At 38.7% G+C, this 16,112-nt stretch overlaps 1 protein-coding gene across 1 annotated transcript in view; it reads right to left on the bottom strand.

The window, feature by feature from the left end:
* The window catches only part of FAM169B (family with sequence similarity 169, member B), a 38,880-nt gene that overhangs the window by 13,912 nt on the left and 8,856 nt on the right, over positions 1 to 16,112 (bottom strand). Inside the window, exons 2-5 of the mRNA XM_009887604.1 lie at positions 15,743 to 15,876; positions 12,859 to 12,958; positions 5,236 to 5,321; positions 3,472 to 3,646 (exon numbers count right to left, since the gene is read on the bottom strand). Of these exons, the coding sequence (XP_009885906.1) occupies positions 3,472 to 3,646; positions 5,236 to 5,321; positions 12,859 to 12,958; positions 15,743 to 15,876 (495 nt within the window). The remainder of the gene's footprint in view (positions 1 to 3,471; positions 3,647 to 5,235; positions 5,322 to 12,858; positions 12,959 to 15,742; positions 15,877 to 16,112) is intronic.

The following is a 16,112-nucleotide window of genomic DNA, read 5'->3' as shown; positions in this document are numbered from 1 at the left end:
GGCTTGGCACACACATGTTTGGACAGGCCTTAAGCAGGCTGAGTGCTTGTGTAAAGGGTGGGGAATATTTCTGCTGAATAGAACCCAAGGTCAACCCATTGTGTGAGTTTGTATGGGAGAAGGGGAACAAAGGTTCTGGCTTCAATAAAATTAAATGAATTCATGTCTTGACTGGTATGTAGTCATTTAATTTTTATTACAGCCAGAACCTTCAGTCTGCCTCAGAAATGCACATTAAAAATATTATTGCTAGAAAACAGAGGGAGAGAAAAGCAATTATCCAACAAGATTTCAGCTAATTATCTGTCAGGTTAACTTCAATTCTGATTATTTTTTTTTCTAAAAAAAAAATGTATGTAATCAGTGAAAAATAAAATCCTGTTACCTTTTTAGGGATCTGTTTCTAGAGAATACCACCTCGGCCACCAAAGTATTGAAAGAAATTTATGAAGGCTTGTATGAAGAAGATGCGAAATAGATCTTAGCTTGGGTAGCTGCTTCCAAAGACCAAATCTAAGGCTCTGGGGTAGCAAAAAGCAGAGACTGGGCCAGGGTTGCTTTGCTTTGACTATAAAACAGATCTGAAAACCAAAGTATCTATATGAATCCTTTCTGCAAAATATTTCATTTTCAGGCTGCTGTCTGCAAAGAAAGGGACAGGGACAGGGAACTGTCATTTCCTGTTGTACCTTTAAGGAGCTACATTCAATGAGGTCTAACTCCTCAGCTGTCTAATATGGAAGCCGCTGACATAGATAAAATTGGAGACATTTATCTTGGCACGTGACAAAGTGTCTTATCAGCCTCATTAGTGGCTCAGTACATCTCATCAATCTTTAGTATACCCAGTGGTAAATGCTGCATGCCTGTCATTGGACAGGAATAGGCACATACCCGAGAGTCTAGGGTGATGATCTGTGTAGTCATGAATAAATTTTGTGTTAATAAAGGTGTCTAATGCTCACGAAAAGTGATAGCCTTGAAGAACGAGTCTTCTGTTTATCTACACAACAGGTGCAGGATGGCCAGTGTCAGTAGTTGCCAAATTGTCTCAAAACCTTGACTTGCAGTTACTTAATCTCTGAGCAAGGCGGGTGCTCAAGATCATCTGTCCCTCTTTAGCCAGACTATCAAAAGAGATTCAGTTAAGGATGTTCTTAAGATGGATGGATGTGTGGAGCTGGACCAAAATTACCAAGTTCACTTTGTACAGGCCACCTAGGAACTGGCAAATGGAAATGACTTTACAATATTGCCAAGATAATTAATTGGAATCACTGAAGTCCATTGAAAATTTAGTTTGCATAATGGCACACTAAATCTGTAGCAAAGATAGAACAGAGTCTCTTTTCCTTGGTCACCATTTCTATGATTCACCCAGATGACTTATGTTTGAAATAGCCATGCTCCACAGATCTGTTCTGGCTTATTTGGCTCCACTGAAGCATGTTTTTGTCGTACTGTAGGTAATGGAAAATTCACAGATGAGAAATACAGTTGAATACAATATCAGCATGACAGTCTCAATTACCTACTGAAAAAAATAAAACTATAAAGAATGGCCAAGTAATTGCAGAGCATGGAAATAAAGGGAAGCAGAATCACCTGGTGGGCAGAGAGGAAAACAATTTCTTCCTAGGACCAGAAGCTGTAACAGAGGTCCAGCACAATATAAAGTCCTGTACTTAAAGCTGCCCCTACTAAGTGTCCTGCCCAGGACAGTAAAAGGAAAAAGAACTTACATTATGATGAAAAAAAGTTTTAAAAAAATCTAAAACAACCACATGAAATACACCTTCTAAGAGAAGATATTTATCTTAGCCTGTGTTGGGCCTGATAAATCCACGGCTCATCCAGAAAGTAGAGAGAATAGGATCAGCCAGAGCATGGCTGGTATGAAACTGAAATCACAGAACTTCAGAAAGAGGAATTATTCTCTAAATACATACAGCAAATATCAAAAAGGAGCAAAAACAATCAGTTTCAAGCTTCCCGAAAAGGCTTTGGCAAAAGACTGCAGTAATTTGTGACACAGGCCAAAAACTAACAAATATAGCTGCCCAGAGAAAAAAAACACTGGCAACAAAAGACAGATGCTGACAAAGCTGGACTTGAAGAATTTGTATTTTATGTGGACCTGGTTTAAAACCAAACTGTGACTCTCAACTTACTCAGAAACAGTTTCAACTTGGCTAATACTCCACCCATAACAGACTACTGTGCAAATTTATTTTACTGAAGCATGAATCATTACAGCCCATACAAGTGTTTCTTTCCAAAAGCTTCGCTCAGAAATATTTACGGATTTAAAGGAAAATGTACTATGGCAATTGAAGTGTTTGCCAATTACAAACCAGTTCATCAACATATTCACAGATATATACAAGATTCCTTTATCATAGGCTGAGACTTGATTCATCATTGATAGTACAGTAACACTGTACCAGCACAGTGGTGTACAAGCTGCACCTCAGTGTGAATAAGGATTTTGCACATCCCAAGGCCGCAGAAGAGCAGAACATCTCTTATTGTCGCTGGCCTTTGAGACTCTTTCAGAGAAGGCACCTTTAGCCTGTCCTCTGGAACCCAAAGCAATCAGTATCCGCACAGCTCTCGAGCTGTTTCTTATTCTCCCCTTTTGGACAGATGGCTACTGATTGCTGACTTGAACAATACATTTACCTCAAAAGATACCAACTTCTCTACGTTGACAGGCAACCAGCTCCTGCATGGGGGTACATACTCAACTGCATACCTGGAGTTATACTCTAATGAAGCCTTTTCCACTCTAGACTAGTTAACAGCAATGTACCTGAATTAATACAAACCCTCTATTTAATAAAAAGCCTTCACTAAAGCATATACTGGTGCAAGTACCCCTAAAGAATCAAATGTATTGCTTCTTTTCTATGCTAGTTAATCAATTAATGATGAAATCAATTAATCATCATCCTTTAAACTGCACAAAGCATTCCAGGACTGATCTAGTGCATCCACCTTCCTCTACACAACCCAGCCACTGCTCCTTATGCATCCAAGGGTATTGCCACTTCTCGCCACCAGCCACTCTTTGATACACTGGTTTTCCACTGTGTACTTCCATTGTACTCCTTTTTTCAGATATCGTTCTTTCCAAGATGCAGTCCTCCATTCTGTGGGAAGACCCTGCATTCTTTGTTCCTAGATGTATGACATTCTACTTGGCTACATTAAAGCATATTTTATTGGAATAAGCCAGTACCTCAGATCACAGTCTAACTGAGAATACAGTTTGAAGCCATCATGTTTAAATGAAAGTAATATGGATGACTTCCAAATTCTGGGAAGGTTTGTTCCCCAGATTCATTCTGAGAGAGATTTGATATAAAAATGTAAATAAGAGCCAGGATTATTTATACTGAAAGATAAACAAAAAGATTACATTTCTAGCTATTAGGAACCAATGGAAATGTGTCTCTAAGATGACCTTACCTTTCATCTTGACCGAGTAAAAGGCAACAGCCTCGCCATTTTTCCAGAGTATCTTGGCACACTCGGTCGCAGAGTGAGGTAGAAAGAACGCATCATTAGCTGAACTCCTTTCCAGCATTCCAAAAATAATGTAGTTCAGAACAAAGAGGACAATCCTTTCTCCAAATGTCCGGACCTTAGAGAACAAACAAAAACAGACCAAAGAAAAATGAAGTAGAGAATAGTATTTTGCATTTCATAAAAGGCTTCAAAATTAAAAAGGGCTGAGGAGGAGGAGGAGGTCAGGAAACATGTACACTTAATTTGGGGAAAATACCTCATGAATTGGTTCAGATAGAATAACAAAAACAGTTTTTCCCAGTGTTCCACCCTCTATCCAGAGGGCATAGAATAATTAAGTAACAATTTATAAAGCTTGACCTATCTCCTGTTGTCACAGAGTGGAATTCTAAAGCAGCAGGAAAAGAAGTATCTTGATTTTAGTCACAGCGAACTAGTCACAGATTTGGAAACAGGATCAAGGCAATCTAATCCTACTCAAAAGTGAAATAAAGACAGGATTCACTGTGTTATCTTGGCCACCTCTCCCCTATTACCTGTCGTGCCACAGCATCAAAGAATTTCAGTGCGCCAGGGCCTTACTGAGGTAGACACTACACGAAACAGAGAATAAACACACTATGTCCCAAACAGCTTATAACCTAGGTGCAACATTTAGTTTTTATGCCTTGGTTCTTACTAGACAACCAATAGGACAGGGAGATGGAAGAATATAAAGGAACAAGATCATATTGGTCATCAAGGTAAAAAGTGGTGCCAACTAACTTTAGATAAATGCAGAAAAAGAAAACGAGAGTTTCCACAAATCACAACAACTTACCTCTTAGCAATGAGCTAGTAGGGGCAAGTTTTCTATTTTCAGGTATTTTTTCATTCTCTGTTGATACAGCAGATGCTTGAAAGGCTGAAAGCCTGTGTTTCTGCTCCAAGTTCTCTCTGGCAAGGATTTGTATCTCAAAATCCCTCCAGTTCAGTTACCCACAAAAAGCCTACTTAATTTAGTCAATAACTAAACTCTATGTGTGGCAGATATTAGGGAAAGATGATAAAGGAACAGAATCATTGAGGACCAAAGCTGGACACAGAGGGTTGGGTAGGAAACAGACCTGACTTAATAGCCTCATGGCAACACAAAGCTCACATTCTTAGTTGAAAACAGACCATGGGTTACCCAAATCTCTCAAATAACGAAAAAGTAGTTGTATCCTACTAAGACAATTTACTTGGAAAAAGAATTTCAGGTATTGAAACTATCAAATAACAAGCATTTCATAGAATGAACACAATATAAACATTAGTCAAGGAAAAAAAAAAAATCATAACTAGCTAGGTAAGACGTTGTTCCAAAGGTTAGTAACACCTCCCACCAGACAGTAAGTCAAGCAACACTCTAAAGTGAAGAGTTCTTGCTAACGTAGTAATTTGGTTTATCTGATTATTTCTTTAGTAGGCAGTGGGGGTAAACTAAAACCAAAAACTAATAAATCCCACAGATTAATCATAACCTGCATGCACAAAATTGTTTAGAGGGGGTTAATGTGCATGTCACTGCGCAGCAGGAGACATGAAGTACTTGGTGAGCCACATAGCCCAGATCCCACAGGTTATATAAAGCATGAGCTATAGGAGACCAGAGACAATTACACGATTGTTCTAGCTGTAAAGTTCCAGGCTGAAGGCAACTGTTTAAAATAGCATCCTTACCGAAATTAGCCCATCTCTAGAAGGATCAGCTGTCTTCAGTACATCTTCAATGGGCCACCAACACCGGTTCAAATAAACTGCCAAAACTACAAAAAGAAACAGACAGAGGACCATATTACTTGCAAATAAATACGAAGTTGGTCCCGAACCTTTCCACAAGCAGCCTCAGATATACTGCTCCCTCCTGCTGACTCCAGTTTGATCTGCCGTGAGACAGCAGAACAATGCTAGTATTTCAATTTAACCTCCGTGTCCCTTGATATCCAATTTTCAGTACCACATGAGGCACCAAGTGAAGGTAATTTTTCTCAGGAATTTGATGTGACTTTGGTGTGACAACCTGTGTGCCATATGAATAAAGCACTTCCTGCATATCTGTTCAGTAGCATAGTAAGCTTGAGTGGCATATGGGACAAAGATTGCTACCTAGCTAAAGGTTACATTTTTGAAGTTCCTTTCAGACTTTCCCCTGTCCACATGCATACATGCCTGTATTTGCACCCACGCAAGTCAAACACAAAAGTTTTCATATCCACTTTATCAAATAGCTTTTCAGCTGCCTATGTGATTGAATTTCTACATATCTGTGCCTTTACAGTACAGACTCCTAAATCTCTGCATGGATGAATATTCACGGAAGTTCAAATGCATACAGAGAGGTTTCTATCAACAAAGGACAGACATAAACACACATAATTAAGATACACTTTGCCCTGAAGCAAAAGTGTATGACCAACCTACAGGTAAGTCAGGTCCTTGTGTAGGTGCTATGCAAAACTTGCACCCCACTTCTTCCCATCCTTCCCGAATTTTTCACATATGCAGAAACAAGTATTTAAACTCTACTCCTACATGGTCATCTACAGAATTCATTGCCTGCCACTCGATTTACAAAAGAAAGACTGAAGCAGCAACAGTGACACCGAAATTGCTCCCTAGCCCTGTTCAGAAAGAAAAGTCTTAACACAGGGTCATTTCAAAGGATATAGAATAGATTTGAAGTGTTTAGATAAGGTTCTAGAATAAACACAGAAATTTGATCATTTATGACCATGAACACATCAAGCTGCAAATATTTCAGCAAAAAGAACTTATTATCCATACGATGGTGACATCCACCTCACGGAAGTACATGGCCGCAATTTCAGGAGTGCTCAAGAGCACCGATAGCTTTACTATTTTCAAATAGGGCACCTAGCATCCCCATTTTTAGACAAAAATATAACATTTAGTATAGGAAGTATGTTGCAAAGAACAGCATGGAGTTCACACCTTGAGTCCTAAGAGAGTGCACTGTCTACCGATTTTCTAAGCTACCCAACTAGGGACAAACACAAGAAAGTTAAAAACCACCTATGAGTTAGAAACAAATTCACATACAAGGAAGTGAAATGGCTTTAACAGGACTCATCATTTACCTGGTTTAGCCTCAGGTTATACAGATGTCGCTGATGGGCACAGGTTAGTTTCTCTTTTTGCTTCAGCCTCTACCAGCTCCCACTGGCTTTAAGGCTGGAGATGCCACTTAGCTAACTTATATTTCAAATAAATTATTAAAGTATGTGTCAAAAAGCATTACACTTTGTGTACTGGGTTAACAATGAGGAAAGTATTGCACGCAAGGGCAGATCCTTGTTTATAAGACCAGATTCAATTCATTAAATGTTATGCACTTACTTGCATGGGAGTTTCATACTCTTTCTGTGATGGATTCAATCTGTTCCCTCAATCCCTTCACTCTGCTTTCAAATGCAAGCAGCCACTGCTCCATTACACATCCATGAAACATGCAGCTACAAAGGGAGCTGAGTCAGACAAAGGGGACATAATGGGCCAAATGTTGACTTTAATGGGAGCTGCAGAGAGGTTTGGCACATAGTAAAGGTCAGAAAAGTTTTTTAAATCTTTGAGGAAAATAGGAAGATGCATACCCATGTTCTAAGGAGCTACTTTGATAGAACATTTACTGTGCTATTCAATAATGTAAATGTGTGGAAGGGAACACTAGTTGACATAGCAACTGTCACATCACATTACTTGAGCAACCTTATCTATATGGATGCCTGCCTTGAAGGAAAAACATTTCTCCAAATTTCACACAAACATATGTACTTTGCTTTTGGTTATAATTTTTCAAGCCAACATCTGGTCCACAGTTAAATCCATCCATGCTTCCCCGTATTCTCATTTTCATTTTATAATCAGCTTTGAGGAACACTATTTCAAATGCGAACATGCTTTGTGAGACCACATGTTCCTTCACTTGTGAGACCACATGTTCCTTCACTCTCCCAGCCTTGTTGTTCTTTCCAAGACATTCAGTTATGTTCACCTGATCGTAAGAAATCAGATTAATGCCAGCAGTAGGTTACACACATCACCCGAACCCTCTGAATCATGATGTACATGATTACAATGATCTTGCAATTGCAAGACTAGGTGAAATGTATTAAGTCAAATACTTTTCAGTTCACAATTAATGGAGCATATACATGCTCAGTTGGGTGGCTTGCCCTATAAGCACTAGCTTGCTAAACTCAGTACTTTGATCACTTGCAGTCAGACAAACATGTTCAGAGTGTTGCAAGAAGCTGAGAGCCTGTGAAGTACACGATTCCATACCGCTACGGGTATCTGGAATATGGTACTGAAAAACACTGAGTTGAATTAAGCACTGAGCATAATGCAATTGTGATTATGAAACGTCTCCTTTTGCTAGGCAAACATGGAACCCTTCCCAACCCAGGTCTGGATCATATTTTTACTTTCTAGGTTATGCTGGCCAAATGTTCCCACACTGGTGTGCAACTATTTGAATGAAATGTGCACATCAGGATTCTACACACAGAGTTAAGCAGAAAAATTAAAGCAGTATCCAACTCGGTACTTCTTTTTCCCCAGCCTTCAGCTGAATTGCTGAAACACATCCCTCAGTCACCATCTAAATTAAAGGCAATGCTATATATGAGAGATGTGATTTGAGTTCGTTTAATAAATACAGAATGTACCAGTTCTTTACCTCAGATGAAGTTATCTTTACCTTAATTTTGGCAGTATTTCCTATTGATGTCAAACTTACAGAGGCTGCGTTTGCCAAATTTCCACCTTGGAAGGAGAATAGTAAATTACCCCAACAAGTAGTTCCATGCAACCAACCCTAGGTCAGCTATGATAATGGAGCAATCTCAGAGATCCGACATTAAACTGTGTTCTGCAACGTTGATGTACCCTGAATTGCTGTGTTCCCCAGTTCCCTATCTTTAAGATGGAATAAGAGCATTTCTCTCTCTCTCCTAAGAGTCTTGCCGAAATAAATACATTAAAGCTTGGGAGGCATGCAGATGCTCCAGTAATGGCAGCCATTCAAGTATCTTAGACAGATATCTTTCCTGCAACCAATTACATTTTCTTCTACAATTTGAGTTTTACCCAGTCATTTGTTGCAAATGTCCTGTGATAAATGTTCCATGGCATCTAACAGTTATTGTAAATTATTATATACAGCATACAGAAAATGCCACAATAGGGTATGTTTATTTAGTGTTATAAAGATGTTAATCACCCATGCTATGCTCCGTAAGCCCTTAGAACACAATTCACATTCTCATAAAAATATCTGTACAGATATACTAACAGAACAGAACACTCAGCCCATCAAAAATAAATTAAAAATGCTCCCAACCAAGACCAAGTCCTATGGAAAAGCTACCATATCCATTTTCTCTTTGAAATATGCAGGTCATTTCAGACCACAAGCTACGCATCACTTCTGGAGAACCCATCTGATCAAGATGATCAGATACAAATCTCAGTGTTGGAATCAACCCCTCTTTAACCTATGTTCAAGAATTAAATGCCATGAAATGTTAAAGCTCTTCACAGGCAAACTTGTAGCTAGGATGCTAAATTTTTCCAGAGTCTAAATTGTTAGAATTTCAAACATAAACTATTAGACTGACAATATTTTCTTTGGGAAATGTGGGAAAATACTTATAGTACAGTGGATATAATTTCATAAGTATTATATACATCATTTTATCTATGCAATACTTCACCATTATAGATGTAAACACAAATGAAGCTGAAAGAGGAAATCCCATCACATATGAACATAAGACATACAAGGTATACAGCTTTCTCATTGAGAGTAAGGTACTGCCCAGGTAGTGGTTAACCCAAGCAATTGTCAAGGCTTTGTACAAAGTTCATTTTAGGGGGTGAGGGATGTTGGGGAGCCACCAGGAGCAAAGGTGGAGATGTTGGAGCAAAGCTGAAGGAACTGATGGCGTCAGGGATAGAACTGGAGAAGAGAACTAAACTGAAAAGGCAGTCACCAGTCAGTAGAACCACCAGAGCAGAGGAAGGCTGTGGCTCTCGGGAGCAGTATGGTATGGTCTCCGAGCATCACATGAGCTGCATCAGAACGAAGCAATGAGCATTCTAAAGCTTCTTGCTGCTTCCCTATCCACACCAGGACCTGAGAAGTACACCACTACACATGCCCTACACACTTACTAGCATCATCTTCTACCCTGTTTCCAATTGCTTCTCAGTAAAGCACCTCTACCCCAGCGTATCCTAGGACATCCATGACTGCTTTCCCCCACTGAACTTCAGCAACATCCAAATGAATTGCAAGAGGAAAAATCAGTAGACCGTGCTTGCATGAGCAAGACTAACACAAACAAAACTGAATTCACAGAGCCAAACATTTGGTGCAGAGAACCTGATGTTCACCAATTCGAGCCTGGTGCTGAAAATTAAAAGCCCATTAGGGGTTGAGGCATATCAGTGTGCTTCTAGAATGCATCCTCTAATTTCATTTCGCCAAAAGTAATCCAGTTCACGCACTCCGAGACTGCTCCTTGATATGAACTGTATGTGGGGACAACCAGGAAATTTGCTTCTAAGAGCACTCCTGGTGTGAAGTAGAACTAAAACGCAGAGGCACCAGACAGCACATGAGAAAAAGAGATGACCTACAGCCAGATTGCATGCCTGTCCCATGTCGATGAAACTCGAGTTCCAAAGAAAAGCATAAAGCTCAAGGGAGGAATAAAAATTGTTCAACCTGTTTAGTGTTTTAACCTTCTGCCCATGTCCTTAAGTAACAGTAAGTTAATAAATATTGCTTTTGAAACAATTTGATCTGTTCACTGATCAGAACAAAAGGTCATATAGGTAAGCAAATCCAGATAGACTTGCCACATTAAAACAATCTGCTGCTTTAAGTCAATTCCAAATCTGTTCAATGGTGGGAAAAATATTTGGACAAAATACTTCAAATGTATATACTAATACGTATAGCTATGCACACACATATACACACACACCCCAGCAGACTTTAGAGAACTAACAAAAATTTATTGGAACTCATCTAAATAAAAAAATCATGTCAGTCAAATTTGATGTGTGTGGGAAGGCTGGCCACATGTTTACAGCATATAAAATCCAGAAACAAAGAACTTCCGGTAAAATTCTTTAAATCATACTTTTAAAAGAAAATATTAAAAGCCAGATGATGTAGGTCTTTCTTAAATAACTAGACTTACTGATCTCCGTGAGACTGTTTCTGTGACTATGGGCTGGTGACTCACGCTTAAGTTTTGCAAGGGGGTCACAGTAGTCAGTCTGCTGTTTATAATATAATAAGGTGTTTATTCTGCTAGGTTTAAGCTTTTAACGTAGATAGTTATCATATAATTTAGGCTCCAATGTGGACTTGTTTGACTTGTTCCTGTGGGAAATCATTTTTTCCTTGCGTACATGTATCTAATTAATACTTGTTGTTCTACTACTATTAGATGATTTAACTGAAGATTTGTGCTAAACGCACTGCTTTCACCTGCATTTATTTAATAATTCTTTATTTTTGCATTGTAGTTGTTACAGATCCCCATTCCTCTTGTGCAGACTAAACTAACTTAATGCTGTTTTCAACTACATTCCTTTGAACATGAGTCAGTAGGTATGCACAACTGCACTCATAGAGCAAGTCCGGCCTCCAGTGTAGATGCTTCGCTCCTTTACCACACCAGTGCCTATCTCTCTTCAGAAAAATATTAATGGACTATATAAATCAATGTCAGGAAAGTAATTCTGTATCAACAGTTTTAGAGAGACCAGAAAGTCTTTTGACTACACTTCTAACTTGGAAAGGCCTCCTACCTTCAACTATGTGAATCACAACCCATTAGCAAACGTCCAATTGAAATTGTATGTAAAAGGAGCTGGAAAACTTTGCAGAGTTCACCTCTAACCACAGATGATTTTAATCTGGTTTTTGTTCTTATGAAGAAATATCCTGGTTACAGGGTTTGGACTGAACAATGACCACTTAGCTATACTAACAGTACCTGTTCTAGGATCATTACCTGACACACTTTAGAACTGAACATAGAGTGCTAAATTTTGCCTTGCCTTTGTTATATTATTAAGAATACTGGCTATTAAAGCCTTTAAGGCATAATTTGTAGTTTATCCTTTAAAAAAAAAAAAAGCATGCTTTTAATGACAGATGTCATTACTTTGCTGCCATATTTGAAAGCTGAAAGTTTAAGAGGTTTCATGTGTTCTGTATTCCCTAGGTGACACTATGGGTCAATGCATAGGTTTATGTCTTCGTTGTAGATGTTCCAAAAATTCTACAGCCCATTGCTTCACAACAGCTCCAACACTCATTTAATCTAGCCGGGTTGCAACTTGGGCTTCTGGTACTATGCAACTTGCAAGTTTCCTGTTAATGACAGCGGTATCAAGAGCTGTTACCTATTTAACATTTGCATTTTTTCACATTCCACAGTCAAAGACACTTGCCCAGGAGATTAAGTAGGAAGAAATCAGGCTGTGTCTGAAGATACTGAGATCCTGATAGCAGGAAGATAAAACTTAGATACAATTACTGATCAAATCGTAATAACCTGTTGATACCCTAAGCAGTGACTCACGGAACAGAAACACCAGTAAGCACATGCTGACTTGTACTGCCTGTAACACAATTGTAGTGTATCCCTGTCAGGCTGACACATGGCTGTAATAGGGAAACAACAGCAGTAAGCAAGGCAAAGCTGGTAGAGTTTAAAGACTATCTTGGGAGAACTGCCAAATAAAATGGATTTAACTCAATTTCTGAGCACGGTTGCACTCCAAATTTACCCCTCACACACCAGTACTGGAAATAGGAGGCAATTAAACCTAGAACTGAAGAAGATATCATAAAGTAAAAATAATGTGAAGAAGAATCAGTAAGACCTAATACAATTTTACATATGTATTTGCTCTTGTTTAAGGATTTCAGAATTCTATTCAAACTATAACACGTTAAATTTCACATCATCCTGAATTACAAAAATATTACCTCATTGAACACTCAGAAAAAATAACAGATTTACCCAAGGTGATTTTTCAGCTACTAGCAGACCTATGTATAGAATTTAAAAGCCCTGATCGTCAATCCTCCCGTCTAATTAGTAGCCCACCAACACAAATCCCTGACAGGTAAACTGAATCCACTTAATATTCAAAATAAACCCCAAAATATTTAAATATATAAACAAGCAGACCATTTTAAAAGTAAAGAAAGTACAACTACACAAATTTCAAAAAATTTTGACCAATTCTAACCTGTCTCTTTATCCTTTGGATCAGTTAACAGCAACATTTTGCAAGTAGGATTATTTCGGTAGAGAGGGACAAAACACACAGAGGAATCTTCAAGTTTAACCTAAAAAACAAACAAGCCCTGTAGCTGTTTGTACTGCAAAGCTCGCAAGAAGTATTTCATGCATTAGATGCACTTAGGTTATCTTTTACTAACACGCATGGTATAAGCTTAGCACAACACCCTCTCAATCCTGAACTTCAAGGCACTGAAACACATGCAATAGTCCAATATTATCAGTAAGTAATGTTAATTTAAAAGAAATCAAGCTACCGAGGTTAGTCAAGAACTTAATGCTGACTTACTACGATTAGTACATAACCTGGCTTTGAACACAGTTACATGCAGACAAATAGTGTTATGAAAGACCAGACACATCAAATAAAAACAAATACAACTTGCACTTCTTACAGCATGGTCCAGCTGAGTACTTGTGGTGTTTTGCAAACAATGAATTAAGCCTCAGGGTACAGGGAGTATCAAAGCATTAGGGCAGTGCCTGGGCAGTTTATCTGTGAGGCACAGGGAGGGTAGATAATTGGCACAAGGTGGTTATGTTGAAGGCAAAGCTAAAATCAAAATGCAGCTCTCAAGCTCTCAGTCTTAAGACTAAACTTCTAAATGATGTGACACATAAACACAAAATTACTGTGCTCAAACAGTTCTGTATGCATAGAGATGACGATTTCCATATGAATATTGCAAATGCTCTCATGTAAGTTTAGGTACAGGCAAAGAGCGTGCATAATGTAGCACAGTATGTACTGTACTTTCAAAAATCTGGTCCATTGTGTATGTGTGGGTGTGCCTCTCTCTCTAATTGCACCCATTTGTCAGTTTGCTATGAAACTCAAATCAGTCACGTGACACATTTAATATTCCTTGGTGCATGGAAGGAATAGTATGAATATGGATTATTCAAGATAACAACTTTAAGTTGAAACCAGTGATCACTAGTTTATGAGTGCTAGAATCCTGGGATCATCTATGCAAACACTGGACTCCAGGAAAAAAACTGAAAACTGCCTGAAATCTGTATTCATGAGCTTCCCGAAATCTCACTATATTCTGAGGATTCAGTCATTCTTGGCATGCTTCAAATACAACAGCATCGATATCACTACGGCACCTGGGAGCATTACTATAATGAAAAAGCCAGTACTACTTCCAATACTGTTATGATTGGGTTTTTGTTTTATAAGGTAACATGCACTTTCACAGGTGCTAACAACATCAGCATGAGACAAGCATAGCTTTCTGTGTATGAATGCTGCCAATGCGCTTCCATCCTGACTTGCAATAATCCTTGCCATTTGTGTACTGAATGCTTGACCAAAGACCATGCCATACCAAAAAGAAGTTCTGTGACCCCAGCAAGTGGGCTGACAGCCACTTAACGCTTGCTAAATTCACGGTTGCGGTCCTGCCACTTGAAACCTGCTTTAATTCAGATGCACAGAGGAGAACAAAAGCCCGGTAACTACAGTCATTATTCAAACACCAAAACCCTCATCCTTCAGGTTGTAGGTATACAACACGGATTGTTAACTCAGATGTTCACTGGGAATGGGGGCTTTACCTTGTTACATTTAATTTCTTTTTAATTACAAATTATAAACATTCATTGAAGTATTTATTATAGTATAAGGAAAAAAAAAATACAGCAAGAACACTACCATTACTTATGCCCTTGACTAGCTGTCTGACTGCAGATTAGATTAGACCTGAATTAAATGAATGCAAAGAGAAATGTGTTGCTATGAGACTCAAATCAGTCATGTGATATATTTAAGGTCTGATGACAAGCCACAGAATCAAGACAGTTCTGAATCAAAAGCCAGTAGTCTACCTTTAACTGATCTTACTCCGTCTAGCTATTGCAGAAATACACACAGCATGCTTGGGACTTTATCTTACTCTCCCTTCTAATGGAACAGCAAATGAGCCTCTAAAAGTATAAACAGGCATGAAAGGCTGAAGTAAGAACAGAGAAGCCATGAACTGGGGGATCTTTGCGTTTTCAGGTTTGTTTGTATTTAACCCCGCATGGTCCACTAGAGGGCATTAAAAGAGTATCTAAAGCTAGTTACATTGCCGGCTCACAGATGAAGCTACCCACCTGAAACGGCATTTTTCTGGAAACTACTGCATATTATTTTCCTAAATTGTAAAAAAGCCACCGTATTCCAAATATTTTTTTCAACTCATCCACTTACTAGTTTGATAGTACAGTAACAGCCCAGCACACCTTTCATGATCTAGGAAATGCCCAGAATGAAAGGTTTCATATGTTGACTGAAGTCAGAATTTTTAATTGGCCTGTTTAGTAACCTCCAATCCACTCCCCAGGTGGCTCAGGAATGGACCCTAAAGCATTGGCAGCTACAGTATTTATAGGATCTATCAGTCATATCTGATCAGAATTGCTCTGGGAGAACCTATATTCCAAATTATCAATATAAGTATTGAAAAGAATGGAAACAAGAGACAGACTATATCACAATACCCATGTAAACTGCACCGTAGAGGCAGAATACAGAATTGTACTGTGGTATAAACGTCTACCAAATTCACTTTTGATTCAGTCCTGTAAGAAGGCAGGTCAAGATGCAAAGTTCAGCTAAGTACTTCAAACCCTCATCTACACTCAGAGGGTTTTAGACTTGTAGTGTAAGCTTATCTCTCATTTGCAGCATGCAAACTACTCGAAATAATGCAGAATTTGCTGATTTTAAGAGATTTGTAATCCGGCCACACCAGTTTACCCCTATCTGCAGACTACAAGCACAACCAACAAACTAGTTTGCAAGTATTTAACTGGCAGTATGAAAAACATCACCCTACTACCTCTTCTTCTCCAGGGATCGAAAAAACATCAGGAGTGGATGATGACTTCTTCAAGAGTTTTTCATAGTATGTTTCAGCATCCACTTGCAGAACCTCTGGATCTCCTGCTAGTGTATCTACCAAGTAAAGGCGACCTGTAGTTAAAATAAAACACAAGATATTTTTACTTTTCAAATGAACTAAGAAACATGAGTTTTAAAGCCTCAGTTTCCCCAGCAGCTGCTTGGTGTAGCTGGGCCTTTATTGTTCCCATGAGAGCCTTTTGTATAATCCTAGTCTAAAACAGTAAGGCTGGTAAAACCTATCTATATGTTATTTACCTCTCAACATGCAATTTTACAAAGTAGAACCATGACAGCATCAAAGCACA

The sequence above is a fragment of the Charadrius vociferus genome, unplaced genomic scaffold (assembly GCF_000708025.1).
Source record: "Charadrius vociferus isolate BGI_N301 unplaced genomic scaffold, ASM70802v2 scaffold190, whole genome shotgun sequence".
NCBI lineage: Eukaryota > Metazoa > Chordata > Aves > Charadriiformes > Charadriidae > Charadrius > Charadrius vociferus.
Note: the sequence above shows the minus strand (reverse complement) of the source record. Positions and strands in the feature narration are given on the sequence as shown.